The sequence below is a fragment of the Pelodiscus sinensis genome, chromosome 28 (assembly GCF_052426305.1).
Source record: "Pelodiscus sinensis isolate ZL-2025 chromosome 28, ASM5242630v1, whole genome shotgun sequence".
Lineage (NCBI taxonomy): Eukaryota > Metazoa > Chordata > Testudines > Trionychidae > Pelodiscus > Pelodiscus sinensis.
In genome coordinates, this window is record NC_143079.1 from 6,944,528 (window position 1) to 6,969,507 (window position 24,980).

At 50.7% G+C, this 24,980-nt stretch overlaps 1 protein-coding gene across 4 annotated transcripts in view; it reads right to left on the reverse strand.

The window, feature by feature from the left end:
* The window catches only part of PEBP4 (phosphatidylethanolamine binding protein 4), a 259,035-nt gene that overhangs the window by 188,724 nt on the left and 45,331 nt on the right, over positions 1-24,980 (reverse strand). For 3 of the 4 annotated variants that reach the window (XM_075910840.2, XM_075910835.2, XM_075910836.2), the window contains one exon: positions 21,847-22,011. The exons of the other annotated variant lie outside the window; for it this stretch is intronic. In XM_075910840.2, the coding sequence (XP_075766955.2) occupies positions 21,847-22,011 (165 nt within the window). The remainder of the gene's footprint in view (positions 1-21,846; positions 22,012-24,980) is intronic. 4 annotated transcript variants of the gene reach the window in all.

Genomic DNA, 24,980 nt, shown 5'->3' on the forward strand with positions numbered 1-24,980 from the left:
GAACATAGCAGTAGAGTTCTGAAAATCCACAGCTATCTGCTTTATACCCACGGGTGTCTGCATCCACAAATCCACAGACACCCGTGGGTATAAAGCAGATATCTGTGGATTTTCAGAACTCTACTGATATGTTCTAAAGATGCTTACGTGACAAACGTAGATGCAGCTGTCGGTGGCTCATTTTTGCAGATGCGGATACAAATTTTGTATCCGCACAAGGCTCTATATACTGGTGTTAACTTAGGTGGCATGACCAAATTCTTATGTAGATCAGTCTCGCTGATCTAAAACTCCTCGCTCTTCAGTTTTAGGTGCGCAAGTTATATTCCACTTCTCTTCCTGAATATTGAGAGTCGCTGTGCTGGAGCAAATCTCAGCGGGGTCGCCGTGTTAGTCTGTATCTGCAAAAACAACTGGGAGTCCTGTGGCGCTAGGGATGTTAAATTTGATTAGCCGATAAGGGCGCCTCCGCCTTTGAAGTAGCAATAGCCCCAGGGGAAAAGTCGAAAGCGCCATGGGGAGCATGGGACCAGCACGGGTCTCAAGCAGTCCCCGCTGGCCCCATGCTCCCCGCGGCGTTTCAAAGCGGCTGTGCCACATGGAGCCCGAGGTCAGTGGGGAATCCTTAGCTGGCCCCGGGCTTCATGCAGCATTGCCACTTTGAAGCACCCCTCCTCTTTTCCCCCCTTCCTGCCTCTTTCTGATAAAGGCAGCAAGGTGGGGGGGAGGCCTAGTCGACCAGTGTATCAACGATCTGATAAGTCGACTAGTCACTCACCTCAAAGATTTATTTGGGCATAAGCTTTTGTGGGTAAAAACCACTTTGGCTTCGTGTACTGGAACAAAGAGCTGCCGTGTGTCACCCCCTGGCATTATGAGGGTTCTCTCGGATGAAAGGTGCTTTTTAAATGTAGGTTAGGAGGATGCTGTGTTTCCAGCTGGCCTACATACGTCGGGCCGGATTCTGCTGATCGGGATGATTCAGCAAAGATAACAGGGTAGCAGTGCAGAACCTGGCTTGCTGGCCTTAGATGCAGTGCACACATTGAAAAAGAGGAGCCACTTCAGACAGACAGACAGACATTTCGAGCTTAGTAAGCAGAGCTTTTGCGATCCCCCTTGCATTGGATAGAAAGATACGACCTCAGGAGTATCCTTCACACACACAGATTAGACAGTGTGGGGGCGGGGGGTTCTTTCAGTAAGCTGGGGGAGCTTTAAGCCAACCCAAACCCACCCTGCTTTGGAACAAGCGACGCCTGCGTCGCAGGAGTTATACAAACCTGCCTGGGAGATCCTATGTGGGTAGACGTGGGCTTTCCTCAGAATTGACAACAGCCTCTAGCTGCAGCTTCGCAGAACATCAGCCGCTTACATAAACACCACTTCAGAGATACCCTGCGTGTGGGTTGCAGAGTCAGAGGGGGAGAGAGGGGAAATGAGAGAAGAAGAAAAAAAAAACGCACACACACAACACCCAACCCCAACCCAAAACCGAACAGCCTCGCTCCTTGTGGGGGAAAGAGAGAGAAATGACTCAAGTGTTTTGTAACTTGTCACACTCTAAGCTGCAATTTGTAGGCAGGGAAGAGTGCTCAGAAATAGTCTCCCACCCCAACCTTGTATAATTGAGATCCTCCCCGCCCCCACCCCCGGGAAGAAGAAACAAAAATCCGTGACAGACTGGCAGCCGGAGAGAAGCAAGGAAGCCCCGGATTTCTGCGGCTTGCGCGGAAGCGCAGGAAGATCCCCCTAATTTAGCGGAGTTACTCATTCCCTTAAAAGGTTCCCATGTGTGCACAAGGGGTGGGGGGCGGGGGAGAAGGGAAGGCTGGCAAAGTTGCCTGGCAGAGGGATGCACAGCACAGCAGCCGGCAGGCCAGAAACAATGCGAGGAGACCGTCCCCTGGCAGGTCTGCCACCTCGCCTTCCTGTGCTCGGGAGAGTCCAGCGTCCTCCTCCCTTGAGGCAGGCAAGCCAGGCTGTGCTGTTTGACCCTTGCTGGTCCGGGACAAAGCCCACCGGTTGGAATTTCAGGCTGCTTCGGCAGGTGGGCACCAGCCCAGGCAAGAGACGGCCACGGCGAGCTGGCTCCAAACTCCAGCTTTAAACGTACTCCAAGGAACCTCTCGTCTCTTAGCCGCTCACTGAGGGGCCAACAGAGGGGCGAGTGCATCCGCCCCTTGAGACGAGGCCCTGCTCACGGAAGCCCAGACAACCCCTGAACATGGGGGTGCTCGGAGGACTCAGACACTCCTGGGACAGGTGTCCTATACAGGCAGAGAAGAGAGTCGCTGTTTGTATAGTGCCTAGCACGTCCGCAGGTGCTACCTCAGCAAAAGTGATACAACCAGGAGACGAGGGAGACACAAGGTGGCAGGACCAGCCCACAACATTTCGGCACCTAGGCGGGGAGCTCAAATGACGCCCCCATGCCCCCTCACTTGGGCCAAAACTTTGAAAGGTCTCAATTCTCTGGGTCCTAGTGTCATTGCCCCCCTTACACAGATGGAGAAGCTCAGGCAACAGGAGAGGAAGTGACATGCCCAAGGCTACGCCATGTGTAAGTGGCAGAGCTGGCTTTACAACCCCCCTCTCCCTCCCGCACAGTCTGGCAACTGAGGCAGCTGCCTCAGTTTGCCTCATGGTAAGGCCAGCCCTGCAAGGTGGGCATGTCTTGCACCCCGGTCCTGTCAGTGTTCTTGCTCCCGCCCCCCTTCCCAGCACGCAAAACCTTCAGGCTATTGATGTGACTACTCCAAAGTCCGAGGGGCTGGCGAAGGAGAGTTAGAAAGCACCCGAGAGCAGCAGTTCACAAGCCCAGCTGGTGGGTCTACAGCTACGTCTACACAGCAGTTGCTGGGGGGGTTGCAGCTCAGGCAGGCGTACCGGCCTTCGCTTCGCACAGCTGTGAAGACGAGGCAGCAGGGGCTGGGTAGGGTCTCACATCTACGTGGCGATTCTTAGCGGCGCTAACTCGATTGGAGCGACCGTCGCACCTCGGACTGCAAGGCAGGCAGAGCCCGAGGCTAGCGGAACAGAGGCGCAGGGAGGAAAGCCCAGGGGTGGCCCATGGATGGAGTGATGGGCTGGCGACACGCCACAAGGGCAGCCCCTCCCCGAGCAGGTCCGACTTTGAACTTGTCTGGAAGACAAAGCTGGGATCAAGCAAGTTACCGGAACAGCTCAGGAGGCTCCGAGGGCAGAGGCTGGGTATAACAATGACTGAAGGGTGGGCGTGTGGGGGAGAGTTTCCTAGTCACCAAACCATTTTCCACCCTTGCTTTCAAGTTACGGTTCGCTCTGTGAATAGAGGCCGTTTCCCTCTCTTGATCTCAAGTGTTTCACATCACTGAGCTAGTGTCATTGCCCCCCTTACACAGATGGAGAAGCTCAGGCACCAGGAGAGGAAGTGACATGCCCAAGGCTACGCCATGAGTAAGTGGCAGAGCTGGCTTTACAACCCAGCAGTCCTGATTCCTGGGCTGGCCCAGTGTCAGCTGGACCACAAAGCCCCACCCAGGCCAACAGCAGGGAAAAGGTACCATTGGACTCCTGCACTGACGAGCTGTCCTAGCACCACCTGGGACCGAGAGAGAACCGTGCAACCCTACGAGGGCTGCGCCCTTGCAGCCACGCTGCTGCATGGCTGAACATGGGGCACTCCAATGGAGCCTGGTTTTCCAAGGGCGGGTGCTGAGCATTGACTGAGAATCAGGTGCCTTGATCTCTGTATCACGCTGTGCACCCGGATGAGCCCTGGGGCCAGCCGCACAAAGAGGTGGCAGCTCAGCAGCCCCATGCCTGCCTGTGAGGTTCCCAGCTGCCCAGTTGAATTCACAGCCCTGAGTTCAATGCCCGGGCCATATCCCCTACATGGGGGCAGTAGAAAAAACCAAGGAAGGAAGCAGGTTAAGGTCCAGCTACCTAACTCCAAAAGGCAAATAAGTCCGGTCAGCCCGTTCTCGTGATAAGGAAGGGGTGGCCCTGTGACACTCAATAGCCCAGCGATTGGCACAGATTTGTTTAGTTTAGAAAAAGAGCAGACCGAGGGGGGACATGACAGCAGCTTTCAAGTACCTGAAAGGGTGTCACAAAGAGAGAGAAAAATTATTCTCCTTGACCTCTGATGGGCTTAAATTGCAGCAAGGGAGATTTAGGCTGGACATTAGGAAACACTTCCTGCCTGTCAGGGTGGTTAAACACTGGAATCAATTGCCCAGGGGGGTTGTGGAATCTCCATCACTGGAGATATTGAAGAGCAGGTTGGACAGACACCTGTCCAGGATGATCTAGCTGGTGCTTGGGTGAGTGCAGGGGATGATTTGAGGTCCTTCCAGTCCTGGTGTTTTATGACTAGGATGTGGGAAACCCCAGTTCAAACTCCCCACTTTGCCCAATACAGAGCAGGGACTTCTTTACTGTTGCCTACACACGGGGTTGCCAGATTATGGTGGTTTCTGTCCGTGTAGTTCTTTTCCTACTGGTATAACTAAAGTGACGTGCACAGAAAGCCAGAACACAGGAAGAGAGGTGAGTGCGGATTGCACCCATCCCAAACCATGCCGGGCGCTCCCTCTGCAGCCAATCACAGCGCTGCTCCGGTTCAATCGACGCCCCCCTGCAAATTCTAGGCACGCAAGGGCAGGGAACAAACCTACCCGATCCCGGGAGACCGCCTTCGTTGTGACAGTCTTGTGACCCACTGAGATGAAGGGCCCACGCACTAGCCTAGCTTGCCCTTCACTGATTTAAATCATCAATCACAAAGTGCTTTGCAAAGCCAGGCCTTACAATCCCTAGCACACAGGGGGAAACTGAGGCACAAAAAAATCACGGATTTGCCCAAAACGCCCAGCAGAGCCAGACGTTGAACCCAGTCCTCCTGACACCCAGGCCAGTGCTCTGGCTCACACCTAGAATATACCCACCCCTGTGCCCTAGGATATATGGCATGTTATAACTATGTATGCACATATACACACAGAATTTAAAACAAAACTGCATGATTCAACAGAAAATACACATCTGCAGAAGCAACACAATTATCTCTTGGAGTTAAGCGGTGATGGATAGAAGTTTTAATTACCAAACCTTTTCATCCTCCCCCACAAACGAATATTTTCTGGCATGTTTATTTAATAATAAAATATAATAAAATTATATGTTAGCGTAATAAGCACATGGGGTGTGTGTGTAAAGTATGAGCTGAGCTGAAGACTGTTTTGTCACTAGAGCTGAAAATATTATCTCTTTTGATCTTCTAGACGGAGCGCAAAGTTCCGGCACTTGGAAGAAGTCTGTTCAAGCTGCAACTAGTTAATTAAAGAAAGCATGAGCCCCGGCAGCAAATGAAGAGGTGCTTAGGACACTCCCTCGCCCGGTGGGGGGATCATCATCGCAGAAGTAGTATCCGCTAGCTAGATCAGGAGACAGGCAGGACCCCTGGGTTCCCTATTCAGCTAAGAGAGAGGGTGTCCTGGCGGTGTTTTAGTGGTAAGCCCTCTGGGAGCGGAGATCCTAGCTGTTCAATGTTTGGACATGGGAAACACGGAGCACTACTGTATTTCAGGCAATACGAGAACAGTGGTTCCCAGCTGTTCAGTTGGTACTGTAGGGGGGTTGCGGAAAGTTTAGGAAAGTTTAGGAAAGGAAAGGATCGGGCCCACTGGGGGACTCGGACTTTCAGCCAGGCACTTCTGTGACCAGCCACAGGCACGCTGCCTCCCGCCCTCGGGATGGGATCTTGAGACCCTAGGAGGCACCATCTGTCCTCCCAGCGCCAGCTGCACTGCCATGTATGCGCCAGCCCCCTCCCCCATCCCAGTCCTGCGGTGGGCCCGATCCTTACTTTTCTTTGCCTTTTTTTCTTTCTTCCCCAGGCTTCCGTGCTGGGCCAAGGGCAGAGTGCTGGGGCAGGAGCTGTCTTTGGCCATGAGAGCCCCCTCGCTGTATCCTCCATGGATGGGCAGGGGATGGGGGCAGGAACCAAGGAAGCAGCACGGGCCAACGGACAGGCTGGCTGCTGCTCCCCGTGGAGGGGAACTGTAAAATTTTAACAGATTAAAAAGGCATCGCTATGCTCAAGAAGGTTGGGAACCACTGAACTAGAGCAAGCAGAGATGGCGGGGAGCAATGTTCCTTCTAATCTTTTCCAACCGTGCGCGAAATACAGTTTTTTACATGGCTCGAAGCATGGGCCAATGTGCACCACCGGCAGAAACTAGCTGTGGGCACGCTGCTAAGCAGCTGAGCGGCACTGGACTCTCTCCCGAGCGGCTGCTCAAGTGCCCGGCTTACGGGGAACCCTGGCCGGGAGTAGGCACTGCTAACAGAGCTGAGAACGAGACAGCAGGCTCCTGGCATTCGTACCTCTCCCGAGTCGCTCGGCTATCTAAAGCAAGTCCTGCCAGACTTCTATGCTTCAGTTCCCACCACTTATAAAAGCAGGAGTCTCTCCGAGGGACGCTGCAAGGTTTAATTATGTGCAACTTGCTTGGAGAGCCCAACGCAGAGGAGACAGAAATAGAAGTTGATCCACGGTGCAGGAAGGATTTGATTTTTCACCCCTATTTTAACGAGCACACTGCTAGATCTCCCACTGCCCTTAACCCAGTCGCCATGTCTGGGCCAAATTCAGACCTGCTGTACATGGGCGCTTCTCCATTAACGGCTACACACAACAGCATGGTAGAGGCGGCGGATGGGGAACGCTACAGGGCGCGCAGTGTTAACCCCACGCCGCTCAGTGTGGCGGCAGCGGGAAGAAAGCTTGCAGTGGTGCATGGGGACTGAAGGACTTAGATCCTTCAGTGTGTAGCAGTGATTGGCGGGGAAGGTCTCTCAGCAGGCATGTCACGGCACCTGTAGATAATGCATCAAGTGTATATGCAACACGGCCTGCTCAGAGACTTGGCACCCACTTTCTTTCCAGTGTTTTTGTTGCATTCTAGGGGCCGCAGCTTCCAGAGCATATACGCCAACCAGCTTCTTAAAGGCCTGGGCAAGCTCCTGGGAATTCACGTTTATTACTTTACTTTGGGGATAGAAGCCCATGGTTTTGGAGCAGCAGGACTTCCTCAGTTCTGTCCCCGGTCTTGCCTGGATGTGGTGTGTGACCAGCGCACCGGGCACCGGAAATTTGCCTTCTCTGATGAGGGAACTGGCTCCACAGATATGAGGAAGGGGGTGGATGTCATATCCCTTGACTTCAGCAAAGCTTCTGCTCCCGTCTCCCACGGGATTCTTGCAGCAAGTTGAGGAAGTGTGGCTTGGATAAATGGACTGTAAGATGGAGAGAAAGCTGGCTGGATTGTTGGACCCGACGAGTAGTGATCAACGGCTCGATTCTGGCTAGTGGTCGGTATCAAGCGGAGTGCCACAAGGATCGGTTCTAGGGCTGGTTTTGTTCAACGTCTTTATTAAGGACCTAGATGAGGGGATGGTTTGCACCCTCAGCAAGTTTGCGGAAGACGCTAAGCTAAGGGGAGAGGTAGATACCTGGAGGGTAGGGATGGGGCCAAGAAATGACCGAGACAAATTGGAGGATTAGGCCAAAAGAAATCTGATGAGGTTCAACAAGGACAAGTGCAGAGTCCTGCACTTGGGACAGAAGAATCCCAAGCATTGTTACAGGCTGGGACCGGATTGGCTAGCAACAGTTTGGCAGAAAAGGACCTGGGGATGACAGTGGATGAGAAGATGGATATGAATCAACAGGGCGCCCTTGTAGCCAAGCAGGCTAACGGCATATTAGGGTGAATTAGGAGGAGCATTGCCAGCAGATCTACAGAGTAATTCTACATTGGTGAGGCCACATCTGGAGTATTGTGTCCAATTCTGGACCCCCATTACAGAAAGGAAGTGGACGCGTTGGAGAAAGTCCAGTGGAGGCAACAAAAATTATTAGGGGTCTGGAGCACATGACTTATGAGAAGTGGAGGGATTTGGGCTTATTTAGCCTACAGAAGAGAAGAGTGAGGAGGGATTTGATAGCAGCCTTCAACTTCCTGAAGGGAGGTTCCAAAGAGGATGGAGAGAGGCTGTTCTCAGTGGTGGTAGGTGGCAGAACAAGGAGCAATGGGCTCAAGTTGCAGTGGGGGAGGTCTAGGTTGGATATTAGGAAAAACTATTTCCCTAGGCGGGTGGGGAAGCGCTGGGATGGGTTCCCTAGGGAGGTGGTGGAATCTCCATCCCTAGAGGTTTTGAAGTCTCAGCTTGACAAAGCCCTGGCTGGAATGATTGAGTCGGGGTTGGTCCTGCTTTGGACAGGAGGCTCGACTTGATGACTCCTGAGGTCTCTTCCAACCTAGGGTTCTATGATTCATCGATTCAATACAGTGAGACTGAAGTCACACAAAGAGACACTGGCCTATATGCACCACATGGCCAATCAGCACTGCTAGCTGCCTGCCCACTGCAACTCATCTCCAGCCACTTCCGCCGCACAAGCTTGCGCTTCCTCTCCAAAGGGACCACTTGGACCGGGCTCCGGAGAGAGCGACAGCCTCCACTTTTGCACGTCCCCCCTCTCCTGATTGATCCGAGGAGAAAAGCAAGCACAAGCCAGCTTCTTTAATTGCCAAAGACAGCGCTACGGGGCACCCTTGTCACCCATCAGTACCATTTAGGGCTTGGGAACTGCCCAACGCCCACGGGGAACGCCAATTACGCTCATGTGTTCATATCAGTGTTAATTTCCTTTGGTTCCCGACACTGTTGTCTCGTTAACGTATCCAGCCCTGTACAGTAACAGGAGCTGACGCATTGAATTTCTTGACACCAGGCTGCAGGAGTTTCCAGGCGACCGTACCGGATTGGCAGATGTCTGCTCCACTGTTGGATGGCAGAGGCAGCTGCTACGACCTGTTTGAGGCCACTAGAAATATTCTGGTAACTTTCTTTTCAGCATTTCTGTTAGAAGATGCTCCCGCTCACATAGACCCTGAGTGTTTGTGCATTTGCTGGCTGACACTGGCCAGCCTCCGAGTAATCTTATGACAGATATTTTCTCTCCTTTGAAACAGCCAACCTACTAATGAGTCTTTTTGAACCTTGCGCTGCTTACCTCTAATTTTACAGCCTGCTAGGATTTGAGGCCTGTGGACAGCCTTACATTTGGTTTAGAATTAGAGGCAGAGTGGCTGTTCTCTCCTATTATTGTGCTGTCAATCTTGTATTAGCACATTATAATATGGTACACTGAATGCATCTGTTCTGTATATCGCAAGTCCTAATTGTCATTTGTGGAATCATTTTGTCTTACAGGATTGTTAAGCAATTATTTCATCCTAGGCGGTTCAAACTTTGATTACTGTATCGTGTGTACGAGGATCAAAGTAAAAACCAGCCCCTGCTTCAAACAGGCACAAACAGCTGTCCTAAATGTGCACGGTCTCGCGTGCGCAGCCCCCCCCACCTGAAGCAGCAGCGAAATGGACGAGTTGACTTAATAGGCCTCCCCCCTCCAGGCAGGACGACGAGAAACACTCCGTGTGTGCGGTCCAGTGAAGCGGCCGTGCAGCCAAGGTGGAGGCAGTCCAACAGACGCAAAGTGACATTTCTGCCACGCCGGCTCATGGCAGGAAGCTCTTATCACAGAAGGCACCAGCAGCCCTGCTGTTCCCGCACCGCGGAACAAGGCCGCGTGGGGAAAAACTTCACACTTCTCTCGCGCCTTTCATCACGGATCTTAGGAGGCTTCACACGCAGCTAATTAAGCCCCAGACTCCCCTTGCTCCCGTCCCCTGAGGCAGGCCTGTGTTTATCTCCATTTCCAAGATGGGGGGAGCAAGGTGATTGGCCCAAAGGCTGCAGTCTGAAGGGAGCTAAGAGCAGTTTCCTCTTCAAGTGCAGGGGCCAGAGTGGGTGCCAACCTCCAGGCCCTGGTTGTGTGGAGGATCTGGACCGACGTTGTTACTTCCGTTGTCTCCTATCCCCAGCTCCGCTACAGTGTCACGCCGGCACAGAGAGCAGTGCAAAGCCCTTGTGCCGCTCGCCTCCCTCTTCAGTCCTCAACGGGGGAACTTTGAGGGCGCCCGGCCAGCCAGCGCAGCTAGCGGCTAGATTACAAGCCCTGGATTCTCCCAGGGGCTGGCTCTAGCTGCCAGACCACACTGCAGGGCCGTGCCGGGAAGAAGTGCTCCGAAATCTGCCTTCTGCCCGCACACAGCGACAGCAGCACAGCCCCATGGCCCCCTGGAGGTGTAAAGCCAGTCTGCCCCTTTTTAAAGTGCACTCCAAACAGGGCCAGCTCATAACATTTTGGCCCCTGAGGCGGGGAGCTCAAAAGACGCCCCCCCATACTCCCTTGGTGTGGCTGGATCTCCTTGGCCAGGCTGGTACCCGGGAGCCAGCATTCTGTAGCCAGCTGGCCAAGACACTGAGTTTGAAACAGGAGTCAGCCCAGGTGCCACAAGCTGACTGTACGTGAAGTTCACCTGGTTATCGACTGCCAAATTCATGCTAATCCGACATGCAGCCAAGGCCCTTGGCGTGGGACCCAGCGTTCGCCACACATGGGCAGCACCGTCCATCAAACGCCGGAAGAAACCCAGAGGGAGTAAGAATAAAGCTCAGCCACCCCACGGAGTCCATCCTCCCAAAGTGAATCACGTTACAGCCCGAAGAAACCTCTAAGGAAGTCGTCAAATGCAAGGATGAAAACAGAAATCTGGAAGAGTAGGTAAAAAGTAATGTCGTAAATTGCAGCTTAAAAACAATCGCTGCGGGTAAATTGCTTTTTAACAAGCAGACAAGCTCTATCAATAGCATCTACCGTATGTTTTTATAAAGTGCAGAAATATGTTTTTAAAAGGCCAGTAAATAAAGTTCCTATCGATTTGATCTCAAGTGTAATCCGTTTTTCTGTCTGCCACCAACACTGGTAATAAAGCAGAATCATGTAATACGGCATTTCGGCTAATGCGGCTATACATCACCGCAGGGACTGCGCGCTCACGGGCGATCTATCACTTTCTATTGGGATTGCTTAGCTGCAGAATTTATAAACTTGCTCCAAATTGATGCAATGTCCAATTTTCTTTTCCAATTTATTTTTGGTTGAGCAAAGCAATATTGAGGCGTCTGTGGCTGAGAGACAAGGGGGGGGGACGCGTTTCCCGTCTATCCAGATGTTCCCCACTTAGCTCTAACTTCCTGCTGGAGTGAGTGCGGACTCTGGAAAGCCCCTCTTGGTGGAGAGTGAAGTCAGGGACTTCTCTACAGGGGGAACCTCGCCACAGAGCTGCTGGTCCCGGGTCTCAGGCAGACATGTTAATAGCAATGCCAGCAATGCCACTTTGGAGCTACAGCGCGCTGCACCAACGCCGACTGACTGACCTTTGTGACATCCCTGGGGGGTTGCACCTCTGAAGCTACCTAGAACGTCATGGCCTAATCCTGCAAAGGGACCTGCCAACACAGACTCCTCTTACTGCCCCGTATAAAACTATGGTCCGCCCACATCTTGAATCCTGTGTACAGATGTGGTCTCCTCACCTCAAAAAAGGTTTTTTGGCCTTGGAAAGGGTTCAGAAAAGGGCAACGAAAATGATGAGGGGTTTGGAACGGGTCTCATATGAAGAGAGGTTAAAGTGACTGGGACTTTTCAATTTAGAAAAGAGGAAACTGAGGGGGGAGATGATAGAGGTCTATAAAATCATGAGTGGTGTGGAGAGGGCAAATAAAGAAAAGTTATTTATTAGTTCCCATAATAGAAGAACTAGAGGACACCAAATGAAGTTAATGGGTAGCAGGTTTAAAACTAATAAAAGAAAGTTCTTCTTCACACAGCGTGTAGTCAACCTGTGGAACTCCTTGCCAGAGGAGGCTGTGAAGGCTAGGACTAGAACAGAGTTTAAAGAGAAGCTAGATAATTTCATGGAGGTTAGGTCCATAAAAGGCTATTAGCCAGGGGATAAAATGGTGTCCCTGGCCTCTGTTTGTCAGAGGCTGAAGAAGGATGGCAGGAGACAAATCGCTTGATCATTGTCTTCAGTCCACCCTCTCTGGGGCACCTGGTGCTGGCCACTGTCGGCAGACAGGATACTGGGCTAGATGGATCTTTGGTCTGACCCAGTACGGCCGTTCTTATGTGCGTGTCTTAGTCCCTGGGCTGTTCACGGCGGGCCCATGCTGCATCCTGCACCTACTTAGGCCTTTACACCAGTAGTCAGTTTAGACGGCAGATCCTTCCACTTCAAAAGCGCAGGCCCCATCTGCAGCCTCGCAATGAGAGTACAGGCCTGGGAGTCTGAACTAGGGATATTAGATTCAGACGACTTAACTAATCGAAGAGTCGATGGGATTTCCTGCCGGGCTCTTGGTACCAATTCAAAAGCAGAAGCCCCACTGGGAGCGCGGGGCCAGCAGGAGACTGGTCCTGCGCTCCCAGCGGTGCTTGAGTCTTTGAAATGTACGTTTCAAAAGGAATCCAGGCAGGAAGCACACTCCACACTGGCCCTGCTCCCTGAGCCTTGGAAACGTACAAGAGCCCACCGGGACTCTTGTACATTTCAAAAGCAGAATCGCAGCAGAAGCCATGTGAGCAGAGGCCGCTTCTGTCCCCGCTTGCGCCATTTCCCGCTGTGCCTCTACCTCCTCTTCCCCCCACCGAGATGGTGCTGGGGGGAGGAACCAGCTTTTAAGCCGGCTCCCTCCAGCACCAGCTCCTGCTCCCCTCCTTGCTGCCTCTCTGTTAGAGGCAGCAATGCTGGGGGAGGAAGCGACTAGTCACCTCATTAGTCTACTATCCGACAAGATTATGCTTATCGATAGTTGACTAGTCGCTTACGGCCCTAGTCTGGACTCGGGGGCCCTCGTCCAGATCTAGGAGGAGTCGGGGTTCAGCGGCAGGAGGAGGCTCTGGGAGTTGGTCCTCTACGTCCTACTCCTGCCACAGTATGTTGGATTTTGGGCAAAGAGTCACTTTACCGTTGTTGGCCTCATCTTCTCCAGATGTCTCAACTTAGGTTGTTTTGTTCTTTCGATAGGAACAAAACTTCTTCCGTGGGCCCTGGGCAAGGAAGCGGGAGGGGGCTCTGGACTCCCAGGAGGGTGGGACCTCTGGCAGAAGGAGAGAGGGCAGAGGCAGCCCAAAGTGCACCGTGCCAGCCCCCAAGTGCTGCCTGGAGCGCAGCGCCCACATCCCTTAGCGCATGGTGCGGCGCTCCGGCAGCAAGTTCCAGGGCTTGGGGCTCCGGCTGCCGCAATAGCAACAGCCAGAAGCCCTGGGCCCTTTTGAGGCCCCAGGCCTGGTGGGGAGGAGGGGGCAAAGGGGGTTTTCTAATTGGCAGGCCTGCAAATGCTCAACCCCCTTTGACCCTCCCCCAAGATAAAAGATGTGCACTGGCACGGTGCGTTGTCGGCAGAAGCGCTCTCCCACCCACACCGTGCACCCAGCTCGTAGGGGTGGAAATATTTTTGTTCATACAAGTGCTGACAAATAGCAGTAACGCTGCCCTTTGCCGGAACACGGCCGTGCCGCTAACGGCTGTGTCGCGAAGACAGTCTCAGAAAGACCACTACAGGTTGAACCTCTCTCATCCGGCATCCTCAGGATCTGACCGGTGCCAAACAGGAGAATTTGCTGAACCATGGGAGGTCACTATTGTCTAGCAGCATTACAAACACTTCCACTTCCTGGGCTCTTACAAGACATTGAGGGGTAAATTAGAGCAAAATAACAGCACAGAACACAGAGACAGGACTGGTAGCTTTAAACTTTTTGGGACCGCAGGAAACTTGGCCAGATAATAAGTGAACATCTGGCTAATTAAGCGGACATCTGGCTAATCTGATAAGTGGACATCTGGCTAATTAAAAATCATGCCGGACCACGGAGGTTGCCAGACCAAAGTGTACCAGACTAGAGAGGTTCAACCTGCACTAGCTTATCTCCAGGGGATACAAGAAATGTAATTGGCTAGGCTGCATGAAATGGTTTGAGGTTCTTGTTTCAGGTGCAGACTGATTACGGTAAGGTGTCTGGTGTACTGCACTTATTCCCACTAGTGCTCATTGGCAAGTGTTTATGAGCTTGTAGACAAAGATACTGATCTGTATTTGTTTTAAAGAATGACAGGAAGTAGAAAACAATCTACATGCTAACTCCTCCAAACATCACTTTGGGGGAAGTGACACACTTGTTCTGCTGAGCTGCAAAGTTTAGATTTTTTTCAAGTGGCTTAAAACACAAATATAAACCAAAAATAACCCTGTGCCAACCAGAATGCAACCCGGAGAGGAGCTAGAGTAGAATGTTGAGGGAACTAGCCTGCGTCAGGAGTCTGGAGATCTGTTCCCGGCTTTGCGATTAACCCACAGGGGCACCTTGGGTGTGTTACTTTCCCTGCTTGGTGCCTGTCTCATCCCGCTCTTTCGTCGGTTTCGATTTCAAGTTCTTTGGGAGGGGCACTGATTCTCACGGCGTTTGGGCAGCAGGTCGCACAACAGGGCCCTGATCTCAGCTGGGGCTTCCCAGCTCATCTCAGAGAAAGCAGTTGGCGTCTCATTCCCCTACAGCCAAGCCATTGCGCTGGCTTCTGACAACCAGCCCTGCAAGCATCAGCGAAGAAAGAATGAACCGGCCAATCTAGGTTCCTAGGCTCAGCTCAGACAGCTTGGCTGTGTCTAGACTGGCAAGTTTTTCCGCAAAAGCGCCTGCTTTTGCGGAAAAACTTGCCAGCTGTCTACACTGGCCGCTTGAATTTCCGCAAGAACACTGACTTCCTACTGTCTGAAATCAGTGCTTCTTGCGGAAATACTATGCTGCTCCCGTTCTGGCAAAAGTCCTTTTGCTCAAAGCTTTTGTGCAAAAGAGTCAGTGTAGACAATTCAGATTTGTTTTACACAAAAAAAAGCTCCGATCGTGAAAATGGCAATCGGGGCTTTTTTTGCACAAAAGCACGTCTAGATTGGCACGGACGCTTTTCCACTTCCCCAGATGCCACTTGCAGTGGTGTTGCCTTTCATCTTGTCCCCCCTGATTGAATTGGCCTCGTACACTTCGTACTTAGCTCCCCTCTTGTGTTCTATTAGTATTTATAGATATAGCCCTGCCTCTGCCCTTGCCACTCCAATTCATCTGATAAAGTGGGTTTTACCCACGAAAGCTGAGGCCCTAATAAAGTGATTAGTCTCTAAGCTCTGGTCTGCACTACGGAGTTATAGGATTAACTCCCCTTATTCCGAAATTACAAGCGGAGCGTCCACACGACCAAGCCCATTATTTCAAAACAAGGGGCTGGTTATTTTGAAATAACTCCTGCTTTCCACGAGGGAGAACGCTAATTCTGAAATAGTTATTTTGAAATAGCAGCGGCGGCGCATCTGCATGGCCACTATTTCGAAATATCGACTCCCCAGGGCCTTTTGAAATAATTATTCCACAGTGCTTCCTGGGGCTCTAAGTCGAGGTAGGGTGTCCATATTAAGAGAGCCTGTCTCGGACTCATTTCGAGGCTTCCCCGTAGCGTGGGCATGCTATTTTGAAATTATTATTTCGAGGGGTTTTATTTCAGAGAAAGTTATTTCAAAATAATTTTCTAGTGTAGACATGCCATAAGGAGTCCTCGTTGTTTTTGCATATACAGACTAACACAGCTGCCCCTCTGAGAAAGTGTTCAGGTCTCATTCCTTAGTGTTTGAGGTCTTTTTCCTTAATAATCAGCATGCTCTGAAGACAAACAAGAATTGGTTAGAAGAGAGGAGGAGAGGCTGAGGGACTTGGGTCTATTTAGGCTGCAGAAGAGAAGAGGGAGGGGGGATTTGATAGCAGCCTTCAGCTTCCTGAAGGGAAATTCCAAAGAGGATGGAGAAAGGCTGTTCTCAGAAGTGACAGATGGCAGAACCAGGAGCAATGGTCTCAAGTTGTGGTGGGAGAGGTCCAGGTTGGATATTAGGAAAATCTTTTTCACTAGGAGGGTGGTGAAGCACTGGAATGGGTTACCTAGGGAAGTAGTGGAATCTCCATCCCTAGAGATTTTTAAGTCTCAGCTTGACAAAGCCCTGGCTGGGTTGATTTAGTCGGGATTGGTCCTGCCTTGGGTAGGGGGCTGGACTTGATGCCCTTTTAAGGTCTCTTCCAGCTCTATGGTTCTATAAGACAGGTTCCTCCAGCTTTCGGACACCTGGGGAGAGTATCTGAACAAAGCTGCTCCCTATGACTTGATTCACAAACTCTGAGACAAATTCAGTTCTCCTTACACATGCCAGCCACCCCTGGGGTGAGCCGAGGGAGCAGGATACGGTCTCTTAGCTAGATCCATCTCAGGCCAGCCCTGGGAGGCAGGTGGGGTGACCCTATTGTGCATGCACAGAAGGACCAAGCATGTCAAGGATGGCATTGATGCTTGGATGCCCCACCTGAGAAAGCTTGGGCCTATCAGGAATGTGGAACATCCATGACCCCAGCTGAAACCACTGGCAGCTGCCGGTTCCGAACATCTCCAAAAATCAGGGCTTAGGTGCCTCAGTCCCTGCCCTTCAAAGCGATGGGTGGGGAAAATCACACCACTTTTCCCTTTGGAAATTTTGCCCTAAGTGACTCAACGATACATCAGAGTCAAGATTAGGAGTTCCTGACTCAAGCACTAGAGCATGTATTTTCCCTACTGCTCCCCCATCCAGCTGTACCACAGCTGCTCAGAACTCAATTAAGTGTGGCATTTTCCCACCCATTTCTCCAAATCTTTACGCTCTCAGTAATGGCGAGAGCTTGAAAGCCAAGATTTTGAGGGAAAAATACGGGTGGTGAAGGGGAAGACAGACTTTTCCATGGTTTGCTGGTTCTCTTATTTAGGCAGCATTAATAGGTTTACCAACCCTTACTAAGCAAATATCCGAACCAAAACCTAATCATGACAACAGTTCGCTTCAGTTTAAAGAGCTCATATCCAGGAATAGAAATATAGCTAGCAATCAAACAGGGTGCTTGCTCTGACAGAATAAGCACAATTGAAACGCCAGTGGCATGTCATGGCTAGTGCTCTGAAGTAAATATGTAATCAGAGATTTCACTCAACACAACCTGACTGCCTTCTCTGCTGCGGTAATTGGCTCTGCGGACATGGGGAAGTCGGCGGATGTGATATATCTTGACTTTAGTAAAGCTTTTGATATGGTCTCCCGCAGGATTCTTGCCAGCAAGTTAAGGAAGCATGGATAGGATAAATGGACTGTGAGGTGGACAGAAAGCTGGCTGGGTTGTCCGGCTCAACAGATAGTGATCAACAGCTCAATGTCTGGCTGGTGGTTGGTTTCAAACAGGGTTGTCAAAGGTTGGTTCTAGGGCTGGTTTTGTTCAACACCTTTATTAAATGACCTGGGTGAGGGGATGGATTGTACCCTCAGCAAGTTTACAGATGACACTAAGCTAGAGGGAAAGGTAGATACACTGGAGGGCAGGGATAGGGTCCAGGCAGTGGTCCCCAACTCAGTGCCCGCGGACCCCATGGTGCCCACCGGAGCATTTATGTGAGCCCGCGGAATGATCTGGGCCGGCCCTGCCCCCGGGCGCGTGGCACATGCGCAGTGCTGGCCCTGGGCGTGCGGCGCTTGGGAGGCCCCTGCCCTGGGCGCATGGCACATGTGCGGTGCTGGCCCCGGGCGTGTGGCGCGTGACCGGCCCCACCGCCAGACGCCCGTCAGCCCTGAAAGGTTGGGGACCACTGGTCCAGAGTGACCTAAACAAATTGGAGGATTGGGCCAAAAGAAATCTGTTGAAGTTCAACAAGGACAAGTGTAGAGTCCTGCACTTGGGATGGAAGAATCCCAAACATTGTTACAGGCTGAACCCGCCAGTGTAGACATAGCCCTAGTGTGGTTTCCATGCAGTGGCACCTAGACCAGAGCAGCAATTAAGACCAAGAGACCTCTACAGCATAGGCTGGGATCCAGCTGGCTTTTAGCTGAGAGGGTAGGGGCTCCTGTACTCAGCTCCAGAGGTCCCAGGTTCAAATCTGCCCAGTGGTGGTTACATTTCTGGGTGTTAAATTAACAAATCCCCAGAGTGAACAAAAGAGGCTTAATCTCCCCCTGGGATGAAGTATCTGGCTAAACCCAAGCAGGCTGGGTGAACTCCTCCCCTGAGGGATGTGGGTTTATGGCCTGTGGGTTGACAGAGGAGGTCTCTGCTCAGTACTAGCCTGCCCCACCACCCTGCAGAACTGTTGGCGAGACCATCAAACGCTTTGAGGAGCTTTGCCACGCGGCAGAGGGGTAGGAAGTGTCATTAGGACCATTTCACAGAGAATCTGCAGTGCAGATGGCTGCTACGCTGCCACGCATCCCTGCGCAAGGCCTATGCCACGCTCAAGTCCCACTTCACCCTACACTGTGGCCTTAAGGGGTCGCCTTTAGCCAGCTCAGGGGCAAGGTTCCCCCCAGAGAGTAGAGTGTGGCTTTGGGCAGGTCAACCATGGCAGAGGCAGGAAGTGAATTCCAGTATTTGATTTGATTTGGCGGGGGCGACATTGGAGGCTCCAAGGCAGAGCAGAGCAGAGACCCAACGTGCTAAGCACTGTACCAACAGAACAAAACCACAAAAACAAAGATGGTCCTTGTCCTAGAGAGAGAACGGGTGGACAGACAGCTGGGAGAACTGTCACAACAATAGAGAACGGTCACAATCACAACAACGGATCTCTAACTTTTGCCTGCTTAATAAACTTACCCTGGAACAGCAGGGCAAGTTATTTTCACTCAAGCGGGTTACAAACAGGTGCCAGAGAACTAGACTGATTCAATCAGCCCAAACGAAAACCAGCCATGTTGATACAATCCAAGGATGTGGAAACTGGGCTTGTTAAACACCAACAAGGGATACGGAGCTAGAACTGAACCAGTGAAAATTGGGGTGACGAATATTAGGCCTAACTGGTGGACAAAATCATGAACTCAGCTGCCCACTTCCTCTCCCTTTGGGGTTTGTAAAGAGATTTTTAAAGGCAGGGGGAGTTTTCTTCCTCATTCCCTAAACCTGGCAGCTCAGCAACAGAACTTGAGTTACCTGAAAGACCTTCTTCGGAGGAAAGCCGGCTGGCCATGCCCTTGTTTAAGGAACAAAAGACAGGACTATGCTTTCTGGCCCACAAAACCTCATCACCTAATAAACCATCTTGTTAGTCTTTAAAGTGCTGCATAGTCCTGTCTTTTGTTTCAACAAGACCAGACTAACATGGCTACATCTCTATTACTTGTTTAAGGAAGTTTGTTGTTTCCTGTGAATGTTGAAAGTCACCACCTTATGACATCCAGGCCTCAGCCTGCCATCAAAGAGAGTCAGTCACCAGCAGCGCAAAAGCATGCGAGAGCCTGCCTGGAGTTCCCTTTCCTTGTGGCTTGACTTTCTGCACTACTGTTTGCCTCCTATCCTGTCACACTCTCAGCTTTTCACCAAATCCTGAAATCAGCTAAACTGGATCCACCCAAACCTGCTCCATCTATGGAGAAAGGATCCAACTAGACCAGTGTTTCTCAACCAATGGTACAAGTACCCTTAGAGATACCTGGGGGGGGGGGGAGGGGAGTACGTCAACAACTGAAATTTGGCAAAAACTGAATTTTTGTTTTAAGTTTTACAGCGCTTTATTATTTTTGTTCTTTTTACACCCAAAAATATCATCGCCTGCCCAGCTACAATTAAGTTGTTTAAACAAATTATGTTGCAATGATAAAAAAAAAAAAATAGCGTGTCTGAAAACTGTAGGTCCTAGGGGTACTTATTTATTTTTTTAAAGGGGTACTTTATAAAAAAAGGTTGAGAAACACTAGTTACCAGGCTGTAACTAACGAAGTTCCAAGCAGCAGGTGTCTGGTCAACTGGCCAGCCAAAGCATCCACTGCTAACCAACCGAAGTGCAGGGTTCCAAAAACCTCCAACAAAAGCTGCATTTCATCTTTCTTTTCGATCCTCTCTCTCTGAGCTTGTTAGAAAAAGGACCACTGAATGCCAGTCACATCAGGGCAGAATAAAATTAACTATTTCCTTCTCAGAAAGGTTGCTCTGAAAGAAGAGACAGGGATATTTTGACTCCGAAAGGAGAGAGACTTTGATACTGTCTGTATAAGTTTGCATAGCATCATTAATCACTCAGCCGGTGTTTTAGTTTCCTGCATTTAGTCAATATTTGCATTGGAACACGTGCTTTAGTAACCGAAAAAAACCCTGTTTATAAAGAATTCCGAACCTGCCCGCTACTGTTTACGGGTGGAGCGTGAAAGCTTACAAACGTCTTTAACCCTTTGGGCCTTAAAGCAGCCCTACAATTTCACACAAGGAGACAGCTCCGATTAGCCTGAGAGGCAGCGTGTCAGCACAGCAGTGGTCTGCTCAGTGATGTTCCTTGTAGGATCCTAGCAAAGGAGTGGGACTGAGGACAAGGGGCGCTGATGATTTACAATGCACGTGTGCCTAGTGTGAGGGGAAACACAGGAAACTGCCTGTTCCAAAATGTAACAAGTGAGCAATGGGTCTATCCTAAGTTCTTGTCCCGGGCCTCAACATCAGGCCCAAACCGATTCCCTGCTAAGCTCTTAGCCTCCAGAGATCGTGGGGCAGGAATTTCCACCGATTAAATCGGTGGGGTTTGTACAAGACAAGACAAGCCCCCTGGTCTCCAAAGTCCGGCTTTCTTCCATCCCCGCTCACAGGTCTGACACCAACACAGGCAAAATGACAGCGATGTTCCAGCGCCGCCCCCTCACCCGGCTTTGAGAACGATCGCTCCTCTCAAGATGCTCAAGAGTTTTACGGCGTCACCTGGACAGATTCCGGTGGGAATGCAAAGCTGGTGCCTCCATCCAAGGGAGCGGTGGCTAATGCTGCTCAGAGTGAGACACAGCAGCCCTGCCAAATGGGGTAGCCAGCAGTTGGCGTGTGGATGGCACAGTCCTATTCCCAGCAGGCTGTTCTGGATACTAGCGTTCTAAGGAGCATATTGGAAGGCGTTCAGAGCAGCTAGCTAGTGCATGCGCTAACGGAGACTACGGCAGGGGCCCGAACCATGCCAGCCTCTGTTTAAATGCTTCTGCTGCCTTTACCTTCTTTGTGCAGGCCGCCTGGGCCTCCAGAGCCAGGGGTCACAATCGCTCCCTCAGGGGACCGTGAGGGGACTGTCCTCGAGGGGGAGCCCGTGGCAACCAGACAAGGTGACCTAGTCTGACCAGCAGAGAGCCCGCAAATCCAAGCGCCTCATCCCCATTTCACTGCAGACTGGCACCCAAGTGGCCGGGGGGAGGGAGGGCGAGGTGCTGATCACACCCAGTGAAATGAGCAAAAGCCGGGAGGTATGGAGGGGCTGCAGAAAGGAGCAGAGCCGAGCCGTAGATCTGGAGGACTCAAGGGTTAGAAAGAACCACTCTTCGCTGCCATCTTCCAGCCCCAGCATGGATTAACTTAGGCTACGTCTACACGAACAGGGTGATTGGAAATAACTTATTTCGAAATAACTCCCGAAATCACTATTTCGAAATAGTACGTCCCCACTACAGGGAAGCCTTGAAATTTGTCTGAGGCAGTCTCCCCTAATGTGGATGCGCTGCCTCAATTTAGAGCCCCAGGAAGCACTGGGAAGTAATTACTTTGCATGGGCCTGGGGAGGAGCGATTTCAAAATAGCAGCAGTGGAGCATCCATGCTAATCCTATTTCGAAACCAGTGTTATTCCTCATGAAATGAGGGTTCATCATTCTGGCATTAGAAGCCTGTTATTTTGAAATAACGCTAGTTATTTTGAAATAACGCTAGCATATCAAGAGCGACACGGTCACAAGGAATGAGAGCCCTTTGCCCCTTTTCCCTTCCTGCCAAGGATCATCAAGAACATTACAGGCCTTAATAAGTTACCTTGGCTGTCTCCATTGAAACTATCCACATTTTGCAGCTCAAGAGAGGGGGCATGGGGGACAGAGAGGGCATGTGACTTGCCCAAAGTTGCAGTGGAGAAATAGATCCCTGGAGTCCTGACTCCCAAACCTGGGCCTTAGCTTCATGGCCGTTCCAAAGGCGAGTCTGCAATCAAAATGCAAAAAACTTACTTTGGAGCACGAGCTTCGGGAGTTTCTGTTGGCTGGTTGCTACCAACCACAGTGCTTTGTCCCCGCTGCAGATGAAACCATCTTCCCCGCACCTGCTTCTACGATGAATGTTACCTCTTGCATGGGGGGAGGGTGATGCCTACTTTGCTCTGCATGGGTGGCAGACCCTCACTACTTAAACTGCAGGCAAAAGGAGATCTTGCCTTGGATGCAAACTGACCCCTAGTGTCCTCAACACACATACACACTACAAGCTACTTCCTGTGGGGTGGGAGAAGCGTTTCAGAACATGCAAAGTCATGGAGAACTTCCAACATCCCTAGTTTTATGCATCACTGGAAAGCACCCAGATAGGGCAGGTGATAGCAAGTGTGAAAAATCAGGACACTTTTTTGGGGATGAGGGGGCACTAGTTGCCTACATAAGACAAAGCCCCTAATATTGGGATGTCTGGTCACCCTGCGCCCAGATACCATGATGATGGGCACAGGATAAGAGCCTCAATAGAGAGTTAGCTCTGCATCACTTCTTCCTCCTGGTTTTCAGGTTGTCTGTGTTTATAATCTGCCCTTTAGTCACATACTTTTTACTCATTGTATCAGAAAAGTAAAAACTTCCCCACAATGGGAGTCTTCTTCTCTCCCCCTTACGCCACTTGGTGTCCAATATCACGAGTGGCTAAATGGCCCCGTTTTCTGACACCCCGTCAGAAGATTTGATACTTTGTTCGAAACAGCAACATGGCACCACATTCAGACCAAACACTGGCTTAAAAAGGAGCAAATCAAGACGACCGGAATGCGCCTGGTGAAGTGAATCTTAGGTCTCAAGAATCACCATGGCAGAATTTCTTAACGTGCATTCAGAACTTGAACTCCTCTGGGATCATTAATATAACAGCTGGGACTGGTTGGGGAAAATCCCCACCCCGCCCTCCATGGGAAATTGAAGTTCATTTTTCCCCCTAGGAAAGCCAAACTCTGTCGTGTTTTGGTTCTTCCAAAAGCCAGCTTTCGGCTGTAAGCAAGACACTGCCTGCAAAGTTCTCATTTAGTCAAACGGAAAATTCCTAGCTCTTTAAAAATTAACCATCAACAAAACACTCATCAGTATCAATATCCCTATTTTGCAGATGAGGCAACTGAGGCAGACAGGTGCAGCCACTTGCCAAGTTCACACTGAGTTGGGGACACCGGACAAGTCCTGGTCCTCCATACCCACTTCTAAGCACGAGAAACACCATCACCTACTGGGACGTCCATCAGAGGCCACTCCTCCAGGAATCCACAAAGGGAGGAACCTTCTGTTCCACTTGAAAACCATGAGTTACTGCACCCACAGTGAGGATCTGGAGCCAAGCTTAACCAGCCATGCCCAGTGTTTGATCAGGGTAATCAAACACTATAAGTCCAGCTCCTATGTCACTTACAAGCAATTCCTTCTGCTGGAAACAAACATGAGCGCTCCTCCAAATCTCAAAAGCATCCTTCGGTGTTCGAGGGTTAAGAATATAGATGAAAGCACAGCCCTTCGGAGCCAGCTCTGCATGTCAGAACTCACTGTGCAGGAGGCCCTGATGGAAAGTAAAATACTATAACGCAATGTGCAATACTAATACAATGTGCAAAACCCAGCACATTGTGTGCTTTCCCAACTCTCCAAAAGACTTGTTTGGAAACCCAGGAATAGGTTAGGCAGCCTGCCTGCCATGCAACACCTGCAGGATACAGCATTCAAGCAGCACCCCCTGCTGGCTCATCTCTGCCTCGCACCGGTGGCTCCAAAAGGGTGAGGAGAAAGCAGTTTATGCTACACAGGTCAAAATAGGACAGAGGGCAAAACCCAGTGACCAAGAGAAAGTTGGGGCATTTGCCTGAAGAGTGAGAACTGTGGGACCATGGAGCAGGGTCTCGGAGAGAAGGGCCTGAAGACTTGTGATTTGGGACATCGGAACGATCAGACCAAAGGTCCAGCTAGCCCAGTGTCCTGTCTTCTGACAGTGGCCAATGCCAGGGGGAATGAGCAGAACCAGGAATCAAGTGATTCCCAGCCTCTGACAAACAGAGGCTAAAGACACTATTCCTACACATCCTGGCTAACAGCCACTGATGAATTCATCTAGTTCTTTTTATGAACCCTGTTAAAGTCCTGGCCTTCACAATAGCCTCTGGCAAGGAGTTCCACAAGTTGATGCGTGCTGTGTGAAGGAAAACTTCCTTTTGTTTGTTTTAAAACTGCTACCTATTAATTTCACTTGGTAACTCCTAGTTAGAATCATAGAATGCTAGGACTGGGAGGGACCTCGAGAGGTCATCGAGTCCAGTCCCCAGCCTTCATGGCAGGACCAAGTACTGTCTAGACCATCCCTGATAGACATTTATCTAACCTACTCTTAAATATCTCCACAGATGGGGATTCCACAACCCCCCTGGGCAATTTATTCCAGTGTTTGACTATCCTGACAGTTAGGAACTTTTTCCTAATGTCCAACTTAAACCTCCCTTGCTTCAGTTTAAGCCCGTTGCTTCTTGTTCTATCCTCAGAGACCAAGATGAACAAGTTTTCTCCCTCCTCCTTATGACACCCTTTTAGATACCTGACAATGGCTATCATGTCCCCCCTCAATCTTCTCTTTTCTAAACTAAACAAACCCAATTCTTTCAGCCTTCCTTCACAAGTCATGTTCTCTAGACCTTTCATCATTCTTGTTGCTCTTCTCTGGACCCTCACCAATTTCTCCACATCTTTCTTGAAATGTGGTGCCCAGAACAGGACACAATACTCCAACTGAGGCCTAACTAGCGCAGAGTAGAGCAGAAGAATGACTTCTCGTGTCTTGCTCTCAACACATGTGTTAATGCATCCCAGAATCATGTTTGATTTTTTTGCAACAGCATCACACTGCTGCCTCATATTCAACTTGTGGTCCACTTGCGTTATGGG